The 13,971-nt window shown below is 33.5% G+C and overlaps 1 protein-coding gene across 1 annotated transcript in view; it reads left to right on the top strand.

Annotated features, from left to right (window-relative positions):
• slc24a4b (solute carrier family 24 member 4b) overlaps window positions 1–13,971 on the top strand; it is a 34,353-nt gene that overhangs the window by 7,886 nt on the left and 12,496 nt on the right. The window contains exons 3-4 of the mRNA XM_026290516.1: window positions 11,327–11,403; window positions 13,809–13,883. Coding sequence (XP_026146301.1) covers window positions 11,327–11,403; window positions 13,809–13,883 — 152 coding nt within the window. The remainder of the gene's footprint in view (window positions 1–11,326; window positions 11,404–13,808; window positions 13,884–13,971) is intronic.

The raw sequence follows: 13,971 nt of genomic DNA, 5'->3' as shown, positions 1-13,971 counted from the left end.
CCACCAAATTAAATCTTTAATTTTTAGCTCAACAGTCACGGAATGGAATGCACAGGATTGTGGGATATCAAAGGCAGCGAAGGATACATCTATGCTGCCTTCAAAATTTAATCAGAAGAAGGAACCTCCGGAGACAGGAAGTAAAGCAGAATTTGGATTTGGACGTGTCTTGATGCCTTCCTGTCTTGGAAGACTACCTCCGAAGGCAACATTTTAGAGCTTCCAGTCGCAGCGATGGAAAACTAATGAGAACAATGAACGATGACATGAGGACAAACAGCTAGAATCAAATAAACATAATGAGGACAGGAACAGGAAGACCAAAAATGAGCATATGAGGGAAGGAAGCACAAGACACAGCAACACAAGACTGACACATTGATACTGGTTGTAAAATTGATAGTGATGCAACATTTTAAAATGGGGAAATGAAATATGATGAAAGTTTATTATGTATGGAGAAAGTGTGTGTGAAGTGGTACACAACATATGAGCTGTGTAATAAGTCTTTATTTGTCCTGTTTGCAGAAAGTCTGTGTATATTGGGTGTTCTGAAATGATGTAATTTCTCTGTGGGAGATGTTCGCTCTGGGTTATATAAGTCTGGGCTCTGGATACAAGCTGCTTTTTGGCCACAAAAGTTGGTATGATAGAAAAAGTCAAGGCTGTTTTAGCTGAGGAAAGCAGTGTTTGTTGTGACATTGAGGACACTTGTTCTAGTGCAGGTTAGTTGACGTTTGGCAGTGCTGAAGCGGGACAGAGGTGGGATGAGTGTTTCTGTTTTGAGTCTTCATGTGAGATGCCGTGAGTCAGCATCACTAAATCTCCAGTCATCAATCTGAGCTCAGCATCCACCAGCCGTGTGTCCTTTAACCCCCACCGATCGGACGTCCTGCCACTGTCACTTCAGCCTGCACACAGATTATGTGCATTTATGTCTTATTTCTACTTGGGATGGGTCTGGAAGGGTCCATTAGTGAGATTAGCAGATAAATTTGGGCATTAATTTAGAGACAAAACTTCTTGGAAGAGGCTTTTAGTGTGCTGACAGTGTTATATGTTGAAAATATCTCTAACTGATGCTCATTAAAATGTTATACTAATGCATACTTATATCAATTTACACTTTCAAGTGTGGAGAGGCTGAATTTATATAGTTTTTACTATTTTATCATTCAAATAATATTTAGTTCATATATTAATTGTAAAAAAATATGTTTATTATGATGCATATTAAAAAATAATATTTAAATATTATATATATCCATTTATTAAAAATACTATGTGAATCATGTTGCATTTATTACTATTTTATGACATATATTGTATATAATGTTTGTTTTGTGTTTAAATGCATTGTACTTTTAATAGGTATAATAATTCATGAATACATTTTGTAATGCATTATAACTGTGATTACATATATTAAGGAGCATTAATTATTGCATTAAAATACTTTCAATTAGTTAATTGTGATTTAGTGGATTCTCATCCTAGTTAGTTAATAATTGTGTGTTTGAAGATTTGTATATTTGTAAACCCTGGATTAATATCATATATGTATGTTTACAAGGTTAATAACTTGGATTGAACAACTATTGCACACAACTTGCTTTTCACGCAATTCACTATTTGCCAAGAGTTTGATTGACAGGCGATCTGACTAATCACAATGCTGAATCATCCTGAAAAAGACAGCTTTCTGCAGTTGAAACAACACACTTTTGGTGTTATTCATGTTTATTTGGTGCTGTAACTCGTAGTAAAGAAGACAAGAAGATTGGTTCACGTGCGCTACAGTGATCAGTTCCTTGCTACTTAAATCCTCTAATAATAAGTTAGCTTTTATTCATTTTCACTGTTTCTCTCAGACACTAAAACTAAAGAACGTGAGTTTCTGTGAGTGTAGTAAGCTCATGAATATTTAATGAGGGAATGTTGCTTAATTTATGATTGGTTACATTGTAGCACTTCATTGTTTCACACTGGAGATGAGCTTCCCACTGGTTAAAAGCACCTTTCAAAATAATGGTTGTGAAACATTCACGCTAAATCCATGATTATAGGCATAATGTAAAAGGATTTTTTGACTTGCTGTAATTCTTGTATTATATGAATAATTTCTAGATTATTTGTGAATTGAGCTAAGTCATTCTCGTATGATGTCAAGTCTTTCTCTTTCTCTCTCTCTCTTCTGCTCCATTACTTCATTATTCAGTTCATTACACACTTAAGCCGTTTGATTTCTCTGCACTGGCCTCTTCTGCTGATGACACTCAAAGTTCACTACACACACACACACACACACACACCCCCACACACACACACACACACACACACACACTGTATCATCACATTCTGCTCTAGTTAGTTACTTATACAGCATATGAATTGTAAAACCTTGCTGCTGCTCTTTAGATTGTTTATAAAGACATTATTAGTTTGTTAATTTGTAAAGAGGTCTAATATGATTAGACAATTCAAGAAAATTGAAATGATTGATTATAACTATTAGTATGTATTTATAATATAATAGTATCATTATACACAAGTTATATATAACATTGTATATATATTCACATAAATATAATAAAAATGTAATTATGTGTGTGTGTGTGTGTGTGTGTGTGTGTGTGTGTCAACTTGGTCTAATAGGAACATAACAACAATTCATTTTTGATTAAATGTAAAATTATGAATGATATTGGATATTTAAAAACGTTTTTCTTTTTAGATTAAAAAACGATTAAGGTCTTGACAGTAGATTAAGGTTTAGATTTAGGTCTAATATTACTCAGGTAATTAAAATCATGTATTCAGAAATTTAAAAAGTAAAAAGTGTGTACTTGTTTTGCTCCAGTTGTTTTGTACGCACATTTGTTTTGTAAGCATCCAGCATTGTGAAATCAGTCTATTATCTGTCCAGATGTAGTTCTGTTGTTCCCGTAAGCCTTTTGATTTTAGAAAGAGCTTGTGTCTGTCCACATGTGCATCTGTAACAGATGTCCCATCTGCTGATCTCTTACGCAACACACAAATACATTTGAAAGATTACAGTATTAAAGGTTAATTGCATTATATTGTGACATGACAACATGCAATATTCATCCAGCTCAACTTCAGTGGTGAAACTTCAGTGTAACTCGTCTGACATTAATGATGCTTCAGTTCAAATTAGCCCACTTTTGGAAAGAAGCAAGCGATCTATAGAAGCTTTTATTTCACTAAGAGAATTTTCTTTTCTTTATTTCTGACTTTTTTTCTCTATAAAGTCAGAATTTCCAGATTTATGCACATAATTGTGATATAAACTTGCAATTCTGAGATTAAAAGTCTATATTAGCTCTTTTTTTAGTGTTCGATGTGTTAGAACACTTATCTTGTAAACTTATCTTGTAATCACGTAAAGCGTGATAAAATATTGCAGTTCCCCATTTTGTTTCTTCTTTTGTGATGGAAGCACAAAAATATGTTAAATGCTATAAACTCAGAATTCAGAGGAAAAAAGCTAATGTTGTGAGAAATAACGCAGAATTCTGTTATATAAACTCAGAATTGTGACATAAACACACATTTGCTAGATTATTTCAGAATTATAATGTATAAACTTACAACTGTGACATTAACTCAGAATTTATATAATAATAATAATAAATAATAATAATAAAAACTCAGAATTGTGATATAAACGTAGAATGCGTATATTGCAAAAGTAATTCAGAATTGCAATATGTAAACTTAGAATTGCTAAATAAAAACTTGGAATTGCGAATGCGACATAAATGCAGAATTGCGAGAGACAAACTCAGAATTGTGAGATATAAATTCAGAATTGTGAGAAATAATGCAGAATTGCCAGATATAAACATAATAGCAAAAAATAAACAAAAATGCAAGCAATAAAGTTAAAATTGCGAGATATAAACTCAGAATTGCAAATAAAACATTTAGATTTGCGCTATAAAAATGCATAAAGGGACATGAATGCAGAATTGCTAGAGAAGAACTCTGAATTGCATGCAATTTACTTAGAATTGTGAGAAATAATACAGAATTGCAAGATATAAACTCAGAGTAAACGCCAACTGTTGTGATTGGCTGACATCTTTGCATTCGAAATGCGTATTACATCTGTAACCCTTCTCTAATACTTTTACTCCATTTTATTTTACTATTACAGCTGTCGAGATTAACGAATCGTGCAAGTGTTGATTATAGCATTATTTTTTTGATCTTTTCCCATCACATGAAAGGCTGCAGTGATGAGCATTGAGTAGACAGAGTCTGTTTATCGCGTGAATGCAGTGATCTCGTCATTGCAACGTGTTTGCTTTTACCACAACTAACAGCAAACACAATATCGACATGAATAAAATAAGAGCTTCTTTGTGCAGAATAACAGCGTCATTGATTATAACGGCAGTTTGGGCAAGTGTGCAGATATACTCGCGATGTGTGATTGACAGCTCCGAACTATATAAAGGGAGCTTCTTTAATCACTCTCTGTAGTTTAATCACAATTTAAATGACAGATTTGTTTCATGCTACTAAGAGAAACAACGTGAAGTTGATCGTTTAGTCACTGGCTTGATTCACTGATGCATAAACAGTATTAAATGATTTAGAAAGAAAGTCTGTGTGAACATAATTAGCTACCCATCAGAAATCACTGATCACAGATCAGGCATTAATGAGCACTGTTACTCACTGTTTGTGGCGCTGTTGTTGAATCCATATCATAAAAGTCTGTTTGTAACGCCTTTGCTGACATTGTGACTGAATTAAATGTAAATGTTTGGGTGGGGAAAGCAGAGAAAGGGGAGGTCACATAAGGGAAAGATTCCCATCTGAGCTCCCATTTTCTCAAAGACAGAGCAGGACACCCAGGGCTTGGTTTACACCTAACGAAATTTCTAGCCACTGGGGGACCATAAACAGGCTAGGGGAACTCATAATAATGTTAAAAATTAATGTCATGGGACCTTTAACCATGAGAGAATAGAGCAGTGAGTCTTTACACTGACTTGTTGAGATATAATTCATGATGAGCACAGATGAGTGTGTAATCTCAGGAGAGCATGACGTGTTTACACGCACACACACACACACACACACACATACACACACGAATGACGTTCTCATGAAGCAATGCGTGGAAACACAAACATGTTTATGGAAACTGGATCAGTTCTGTTCCAGGTGACATACTGCAACTATTGTACACAAAATATGCACTTTACTGAAAATTGCATATATGCAATGTTTGACTATTCTTACATAAAATGTGTATAGTGTGCTGTGCACAATCCACTAATTTATACATTGCATGATGCTACTGTGTCCCACAATGCAGTTTGTTAACTTTGTCCTCTGTGTCCAATGTAAATAATGAAGTAGAGGTGTTAGTAATTTTAACATTTGTAACATTTTCTTAAAGTATTAAGTCAAAAAATGTAATCAAGTCAAAGTTACAAAAAACTATCATATTATTATCATATTGCGATCTTACACTGGTAACTGGACTTAATTTATACTCATGCACTTAATTTTTAAGAAACTGATGTACTGTGCAGGGCTGCGTTTCCCAAAAGCTTCATAAGCCTAAGAAGTTCGTAAAAACGATCATACGACTGATCTTAATATTACAGTCTGTTTCCCAAAAACATCGTAATTTAAGTAGCACTTGAAAATAATCGTAGATCTATGAGTGCTCTGGAGTAATCGTAAAGCCATAAGTGCATCGTAAGAAGACAGATTTTTGCGGCCACCTACAGGACAATCAACAGATTGCACCTTTAATTTTATTCAAGTGCTTTTTTCATGTGACTATAGTTAAATTTGAATTTATAAGTGAATAAATAAAAAGGGCAGAAAAGCAAAAAAAATATAATAATAATAAAAAAAAAAATATCTAATATTAAAAGACTGAATAAAAAATGAATAAAAGAAGTAATGTAGGAAACATGCCACTGTGTTAAGTGCATTTTTGGGAAACGCACAAGAAACAATAACAAACATTTTATATATATATAGGACACATTAAATTTATCTAAAAAGCAGTAAAGCCATTTATAATGTCACAAAAAGATTTATATTTCAAATAAATTATGTTCTTTTGAACTTTCTGTTCATCAAAGAATCCTGAAAACAATCAGCAGCATTTAACAATTATTTTCAACATTGATAATAATCAGAAATGTTTCTTGAGCAGCAAATCCACATATTAGAATGATTTCATGAAGGACAGAAGACTGGAGTAATGATGCTGAAAATTCAGCTTTCCATCACAGGAATAAATTACATTTTAAGATATTCTCAAATAGACAACAGTTATTTTAAATTATAATAATATTTTACAATATTTTTACAGTATTTTAATCAAATAATTGCAGCCTTGGTGAGTATAAGAGGCTTCTTTAAAAAAACAAACAAACAAACAAAAAAATCTAAGTTAAGTTTTCCAAATTTTATAATGGTAATTTTTATGCATTACATACAGCAGAAAAAAGAAGAAGAATATGTTTGTATGCTACCGTATGTTACCTTAAAGCTGCTTTTATTTGCTAGTTTTAAATAGTAAATATTAATTGGTTCTAGTGCACTTGATGTCCTTTGTTTTATTGAAAATGCAACTATAAAAAACGCAATGCCTTGTTATTCAAAGCTGTTCTGTTTCCGTTCCATCATGTTTTCATTCTGTCTGGATTTCGCTGTGATTATTGTTACTCTAATTACGACTTTAATCACATTAACATAATCACAGTGTTCAGTTTCCATGAGCTCCGGTTTAACAGCACTGCTTTAATCACATTATAAAGGTGCATGTAAATCGTCAGTGTGAAAGCAGACACACAGATGATTTATTGATCGTTCAAGATGAAGCTCTAATCATTGCATCCCTTCGCCATCCTTGCTCTTGTTTTCAGACGAGGAATATTGATGTGTTCCCTGCAAAACTAAGAGCATACATGATGAGCAGCTACTAAATGAATCCATTGCCTGAAATGGAGCATAAAAGTCACCTTCACCTGTCCAGGAGTTTAATCTATATGCTGCTATTCTTAGAATCGGCTGAGGAAAGACTGTGTTGACTCATGGTGAGAGACAGACTGCTTTGCATGTTTTGGCATTTCTAATGATGTCCTGCTGCACGGGGATTATCTGAGAGGCCCGTGGACACCAGCAGTGGTTGGAATAGCATGCGATCATAGTACTTTATGCAGTATGTAGTGCACAATATGCAAATGTTCTGTATGCATAGAATACCAGAATGATACACAAACCTGATTCCAAAAAAGTTGGTACACTGTACAAATTAAAAAATGAATGGAATGGAATGCAAATCTCATATTTTATTCACAATAGAATATAGATAACATATCAAATGTTGAAAGTGAGACATTTTGAAATGTCATGCCAGACATTGGCTCATTTTGGATTTCATGAGAGCTACATATTTGCAACTTATTAGGTCAGTTGGCAACATGATGGGGTATAAAAAGAGGCTCTCAGAGTGGCAGTGTCTCTCAGAAGTCAAGATGGGCCGAGGATCACCAATTCCCCCAATGTTGCTGCGAAAAATAGTGGAGCAATATCAGATAGGAATTTCTCAGAGAAAAATTGCAAAGAGTTTAAAGTTGTCATCATCTGTAGGACATAATATCATCCAAAGATTCAGAGAATCTGGAGCAATCTCTGTGTGTAAGGGTCAAGGCCGGAAAACCATACTGGATGCCCGTGATCTTCGGGGCCATTAGACGGCTCTGCATCACATACAGGAATGATACTGTAATGGAAATCAAAGGAATACTTCCAGAAAACATTGTCGGTGAACACAATCCACCGTGCCATTCGCCGTTGCCGGCTAAAACTTTCAAAAAAGGTAAAAAAGAAGCCATATCTAAACATGATCCAGAAGCGCAGGCGTTTTCTCTGGGCTAAGGCTCATTTAAAATGGACTGTGGCAAAGTGGAAAACTGTGGTCAGACGAATCCAAATATGAAGTCCTTTTTGGAAAACTGGGACGCCATGTCATCCTGACTAAAGAGGACGAGGACAACCCAAGTTGTTATCAGCGCTCAGTTCAGAAGCCTGCATCTCTGATGGTATGGGGTTGCATGAGTGTGTGTGATCTGGAAAGGCAGCATCAATGCTGAAAGGTATATCCAAGTTCTAGAACAACATATTCTCCCATCCAGACGTCGTCTCTTTCAGGGAAGACCTTGCATTTTCCAACATGACAATCCCAGACCACATACTGCATCAATTACAACATCACGGCTGCGTAGAAGAAGGATCCGGGTCCTGAAATGGCCAGACTGCAGTCCAGATCTTTCACCCATAGAAAACATTTGGTGCATCATAAAGAGGAAGATGTGACAAAGAAGACCTAAGACAGTTGAGTAACTAGAAGCCTGTATTAGACAATAATGGGACAACATTCCTATTCCTAAACTTGAGGAACTTGTCTCCTCCGTCCCCAGACGTTTGCAGACTGTTATAAGAAGAAGAGGGGATGCCACACAGTGGTAAACATGGCCTTGTCCCAACTTTTTTGAGATGTGTTTATGCCATGAAATTTAAAATAAACCTATTTTTACCTTAAAATGATACATTTTCCGTTTACACATTTGATATGTCATCTATGTTGTATTCTGAATAAAATATTGCAATTTGAAACTTCCACATAATAGCATTATGTGTTTATTCACAATTTCTACAGTGTCCCAACTTTTTTGGAATCGAGTTTGTAAAATATTGGCTAGACTATGCAGTACACAATCAGAGCAAACTGTGAAAAACACTGTATTTGACAATGCAATAGACTCAGCTTGTCCGTGAAGCATATATATATATATATATATATATATATATATTAGTGCTGTCAATCGATTACTTGCGATTAATCATATTTAAAATAAAAGCTTTTGCTTACATATTATATATGTGTGTGCTGTTCATATTTATTATGTATATATAAATACACATCCATGCATGTGTATGTTTTCTATTCCCAAGAAATGCATTAACTGACAAAACAAATACTTTGAATGTAATGCAAACAACTCTGCTAGAACGTGTAAATGTGCTGTTCAGCACTGAATAAGCATACTTCATACAGTGCAGTGTAAGTACTGTATTTTTTGATGGCAATACGATGCAATAGCATTGCAATAACAACTGTACTGTCAGCAAGTCAGCAATCTAAGTAAAAAGATAAAAACGTGAAAAACCTTTTGTTCAGTTTTCAGTGAGAATGCTAGGTGCACGCCATTTGTTAAAACATCTTGCATAAAATCAGATTGAAAAATGATGTTTGCTGAATTAAACATGCAGCATAGTGAAGTTTTTGCATTTCTTCACATGCTGTTTTTAATAACATCAGGCAGTGTATAGGATACAGTATATGCTGTGCAGTGAACAGTATAAAATCGACACAGATTTTCTGTCTGACCGCTCTGGACGTTCAGTGGCTTTTCAGATATCAATGATCTGTTTGGAAAACATCGGAGAACAAAGGATGTCAAGTGAACACGCAGCAGATGGACAACTCGTGCCATCAAAAGTGGCATTTCAAACCGCTCTAAACATCCTGAACACTTGAGTTTAGTCATATTTGATGGTATTATGTGTCTAGTCCTTCTAGCTGTGAGCTAGAAATCTCTCTTCTGTTCCGCATCAGCAGCTTATTCATGAATAAGTTATTAATTCCCCACTTCTGGGTTTGTTCGATAAAAGACGTGGACCAGATATGTTGTTTTGAAACATGGAGCATGTGAAATTCTCTTTCATAAACTTATTTCTGATTAAATGGATGCTGATTCTATGCTTTTTCTCTTGCTTTCAATAGTCCTAAAACAAGAACTAGCGACTTTTCAGAGAAAATATCTTCAACTTCATTATTATTATTATTATTATTATTATTTAATTTATTTTTCTTGTTTTAAACCTAAAAATCTCTCTTTTGTATTTGTAATTAAGAAATGTGTCTTTTTGTCTCACAATTCAATTCAAGTTTATTTGTGTAGCACTTTTACCGATGGAAATTGTTGGAAAGTAGGTTTACAAAAAATTAATTCTGTCTTTTTTCTCGAAAATTGTGGTATAAACTAAAAATTCTGACTCACCCTCTCGCAATGGTTTTTATTTTATTTATTTTATTTTTTTGACACAAAATATGACTATAATATGACTATTTCACAATTCTGTTTTTTTTTCAGTTTTGAGTTTATATCTCACACTTGTGTTTAAATCTTATAATTTTGCATTTATATCCTGCAATTCTGAGTTTATATCTCTCAATTCTGTAAAAAAAAAAAAAAAAAGTGAGATATAAATGCAGAATTATTGGATAAAAAAATATATATATTATGCAATGCAATACAATAACTGAAAATACATATTGAAAATGCAAGATATAATATTCATGTTTCAAGATATTGACACAGATGCATTAGAAGCAGATCAGTTTGTTCTGTTTGCTCAGTTTATCCATCAGTCTGGCATCAATACATCATCTGCCATTTGTGTTGGTTTGTTCCCTTGTGTTTCACTTTTCTTTCCTCAAGCTGTTATGTGCTGGTTTACACTCTTGCTCTCTCTGTTTTGGATGATTAATGATGGGTATGAAAATTCTAGAATCAGAATGTCTGTTTTTTTTCTTCTGTCATGTGTTTTGAACATGCAAAGGTTTCAGATCTGATGTGACCGACATTATTAAACAGGCATATGTCTAAACATCCTTAAACCAAGATCCATTTACTTATAAAGCTAAATGACTTAAGATATTAATGCTTTTTTTCTGATGTGTCAAAGTGAATTGAAAAAAAATAATAATAATCTGCCAGTGGGGTCAGAAAATGTAACATAATTCAAAGAGAAAACAAGCAAATATTTTGTCTTGTTTTAGGCATATATTCAATTAATAATTGATATTTTTTTTCCTTTTTTTTTTTTTTTTTTTTAAGAAAACAAGATTTTGTCGTTTTGCTTATCAAGTGTCTTTATATAAGAATTAACTAATATTTTTACCATGAAAAAGTATTTTTATTGTGCTTTCCAATATAAATATCTAAACATTATTGAATCAAGAAACAAACAAAAAATCTCATTTTAAGAAAAAAAAAAAATTCATTTTAATAACTTTTCCCAAAAAACAAGACTTAATATCCTTAGTCATTTTGCTTAAATATATCTTGATTTAAACGTTTAGATATTTTAATTGAAAACAAGACCATTCTTTTGCAATTTTTAATTCGAAAAATTGATGTGCAAAATGCGAAGTGCAAAATGCATGACTGTAAATGTGTGTTTGTGTTTTTTACAGCCATCCATGAATTTCCCAATGATATTTTCACCAACGCTGAGCGGAAGAGCGGCGGTGTGCTGCTGCATATAATAGCGGTAAGAAAGTCCATTTATCTCTCTCTCTTTCCTCAGATTAGCAAAGTACATTAAGAAAATTGCATCACTGAAAGTTTGAGGGAAATTTGATCTGGGTTAGTTTTGCACAGAAGTTTGGTAAATGTATAAAGGAGAGAATTTGGTGAAAGTAATGATGCACGTGCACTGCTGCTGCCCGCGTGATTTGATCTCTTTGCTGTTTTCAGTGTGGGTTAATCCACTGCTAATATGACCAGATTTAACTCCATCAGCCATGAGCAGCACAATTAAGATCTGCCTGTGGTTATGTAACACCGCCGCTCTAATGTTTGCATCACACATGGTTCAGGTCTGAATTATGTATTCACACAAACAATCACAACGTACTGTGAGTGGGATTTCTGTGCTTTGGTGCCCCCTGTGACTGGAAATGATCATGCAAATATCTGTCTGGAATGATTAAGTATCATTTATGCTGTTTGTTACAGTAAAGTTACTATTCATGAAGGGAACTGAATCTTTTTATTGTCTGTAAAACGCAACCAGTAAATCCCCCCTAAAGCATGTTAGTAATTTTTATTGTTTATATGTTATTTGCCATAGACACTGGTTATTTTGGGGGTATTTTGCTTCCTTAACATGCCTTCATTCTGACTAGTGGAAAGAAAATATCCAAAATACACATTAAAGTGTATTTTATTATTTGCATATGTAGACTTTTAAAGACTGTTTTCTCAAAATTAGCCCGAAATCAAAAAAAGAATAATTATCCATAATCTGAAGTTTTTTTTTTTTTCATCTCATAGGGATTTGTTTGCATATTATTCTTCTGATTTATGTAATGTTTTATGCCTAATCATAGTGTGAAACATACATACATAGATATAGGTACAGCAAACTTGTCTTAAATGTCTATTATAAGTAAAACCAGTCTATTTGATTACAAGGATGGAAAATCTACGGCGGTTTTAGGTGCAAATCACCTTTGTAAGTAAACAAATGTGTCTGGTGTTATGATGCCATCGTCACACTCATTGCTGAAGGTCATCGTAGTGTCTTCTTAATTGCTTTGGATTCAAATTGTGGATGAGCAGGAGTTTGTATTGGGTTGGCAGATGATTAAGCTAGATGAGGTGAATGCAGATGTGAATCCAGAGGTTTGGATCAGTCAGGCCTGGAGAGCAAGGACACACTGTGCATGAAGAAGAGGAGAGACGGCGTTCTGGAGCGGACAGCAGGCGAACGCAGCCAGCCGGCTTCTGGAAGCTTTCATTTCACAATCGCTTCTCCTCAAAGTGTATATTTTAGGAGACAGGAATAGAGACACACAGGGTCAATAGTTGAAATATAGTAAGTCAGAAACAGATGCATTGCAGGCTTTCAGTCCTGTTGCACATCATTACAGTTTTGTGGTGGAAGCAAACAGGCAGTACTGAATGGGGCAACAGAGTTTCTTTTAAATACGCTTTTTTTTTTTTTTTACTATACAGCAGGACTTTTTATCTTTTACTCAAAAAAAAAAAAAAACTTAAAAAATGACATTATTGAAATAAAATAAACATAGCTAAAATGTAATAAAGTAAACTGAACTAAACTAAACTAAAGTTTATTTCACATAATTTCCATTGCAAAATTTCAAATTTGAAATAAAAAACCTACAACTGTATATAACTGAAATGAACAAATTTAACAAATACAAAAATATTAATAAAACTTTAAAATGAAAAACAAACCAAATATAAAACTGAAATCTAATTTAAATTACTATAATAGCTATACATATATAATACCTGCTATACAGATCAAAGTTATCTTAGTATTTCTAAACACTTTAATGAAAGTTGTTCAGTCATCTGTAGACTATTTAATAATATTTTAATAATATAATTAGCTTTTATTTTTATATTTTCAGTTTTAATTTTAATTTGAGCAATTTCATTCGTTTCTATTTATCTTAATGTTGTATATAAGTATTTTAGTTCTTAAACTTGATTCAGTTACGCAGTTACAAAGGCAAAATTTCTAAATCTTTGTTTTAACATTATGCTATGTTTATTATTATGTATCATTATATAATGTTTTATTTAACCTTTTGTCTTTTATGTTTTTTTTGTTTCGTTTTTTTAAGATTGAATGTTTTTAAGATTTATTTTCTGAGATTTCCATGTACTTTTATGTTTTCAGCTTAAATTCAATTAGTAATTGGTTTTAGTTAACAACAGCAACAACACTGATACACATTGTTATTCAGCTCTAATTTGCCTAACTTTTTCACACTTCTGAGATTTTTACTTGGTTTTGTTTTCATAGGAGCAACATTTAAGAAGCAGGAGACTTAAATAAAAGTTGCGGTGTACCTCATTGGTACTTAAGAGAAATAAGTGAGTTTGGATCAGGTTTCTACAGTCTTCTGTGTCTTCTTACAGGCTCTTTACATGTTCCTGGCTCTGGCGATCGTGTGTGATGACTACTTCGTGACGTCTCTTGAGAAAATCTGTGAGGTAGGATTGAGTAACACTGCTGTAAAAAAGCAGAATCTGCGCTGTTCTTCCTCTGACCACTTTGAGGCTTTCAGAAGCTCATAAAACC

This window comes from Carassius auratus, chromosome 20, assembly GCF_003368295.1.
Source record: "Carassius auratus strain Wakin chromosome 20, ASM336829v1, whole genome shotgun sequence".
Taxonomy (NCBI): Eukaryota; Metazoa; Chordata; class Actinopteri; order Cypriniformes; family Cyprinidae; genus Carassius; species Carassius auratus.
Note: the sequence above shows the minus strand (reverse complement) of the source record. Positions and strands in the feature narration are given on the sequence as shown.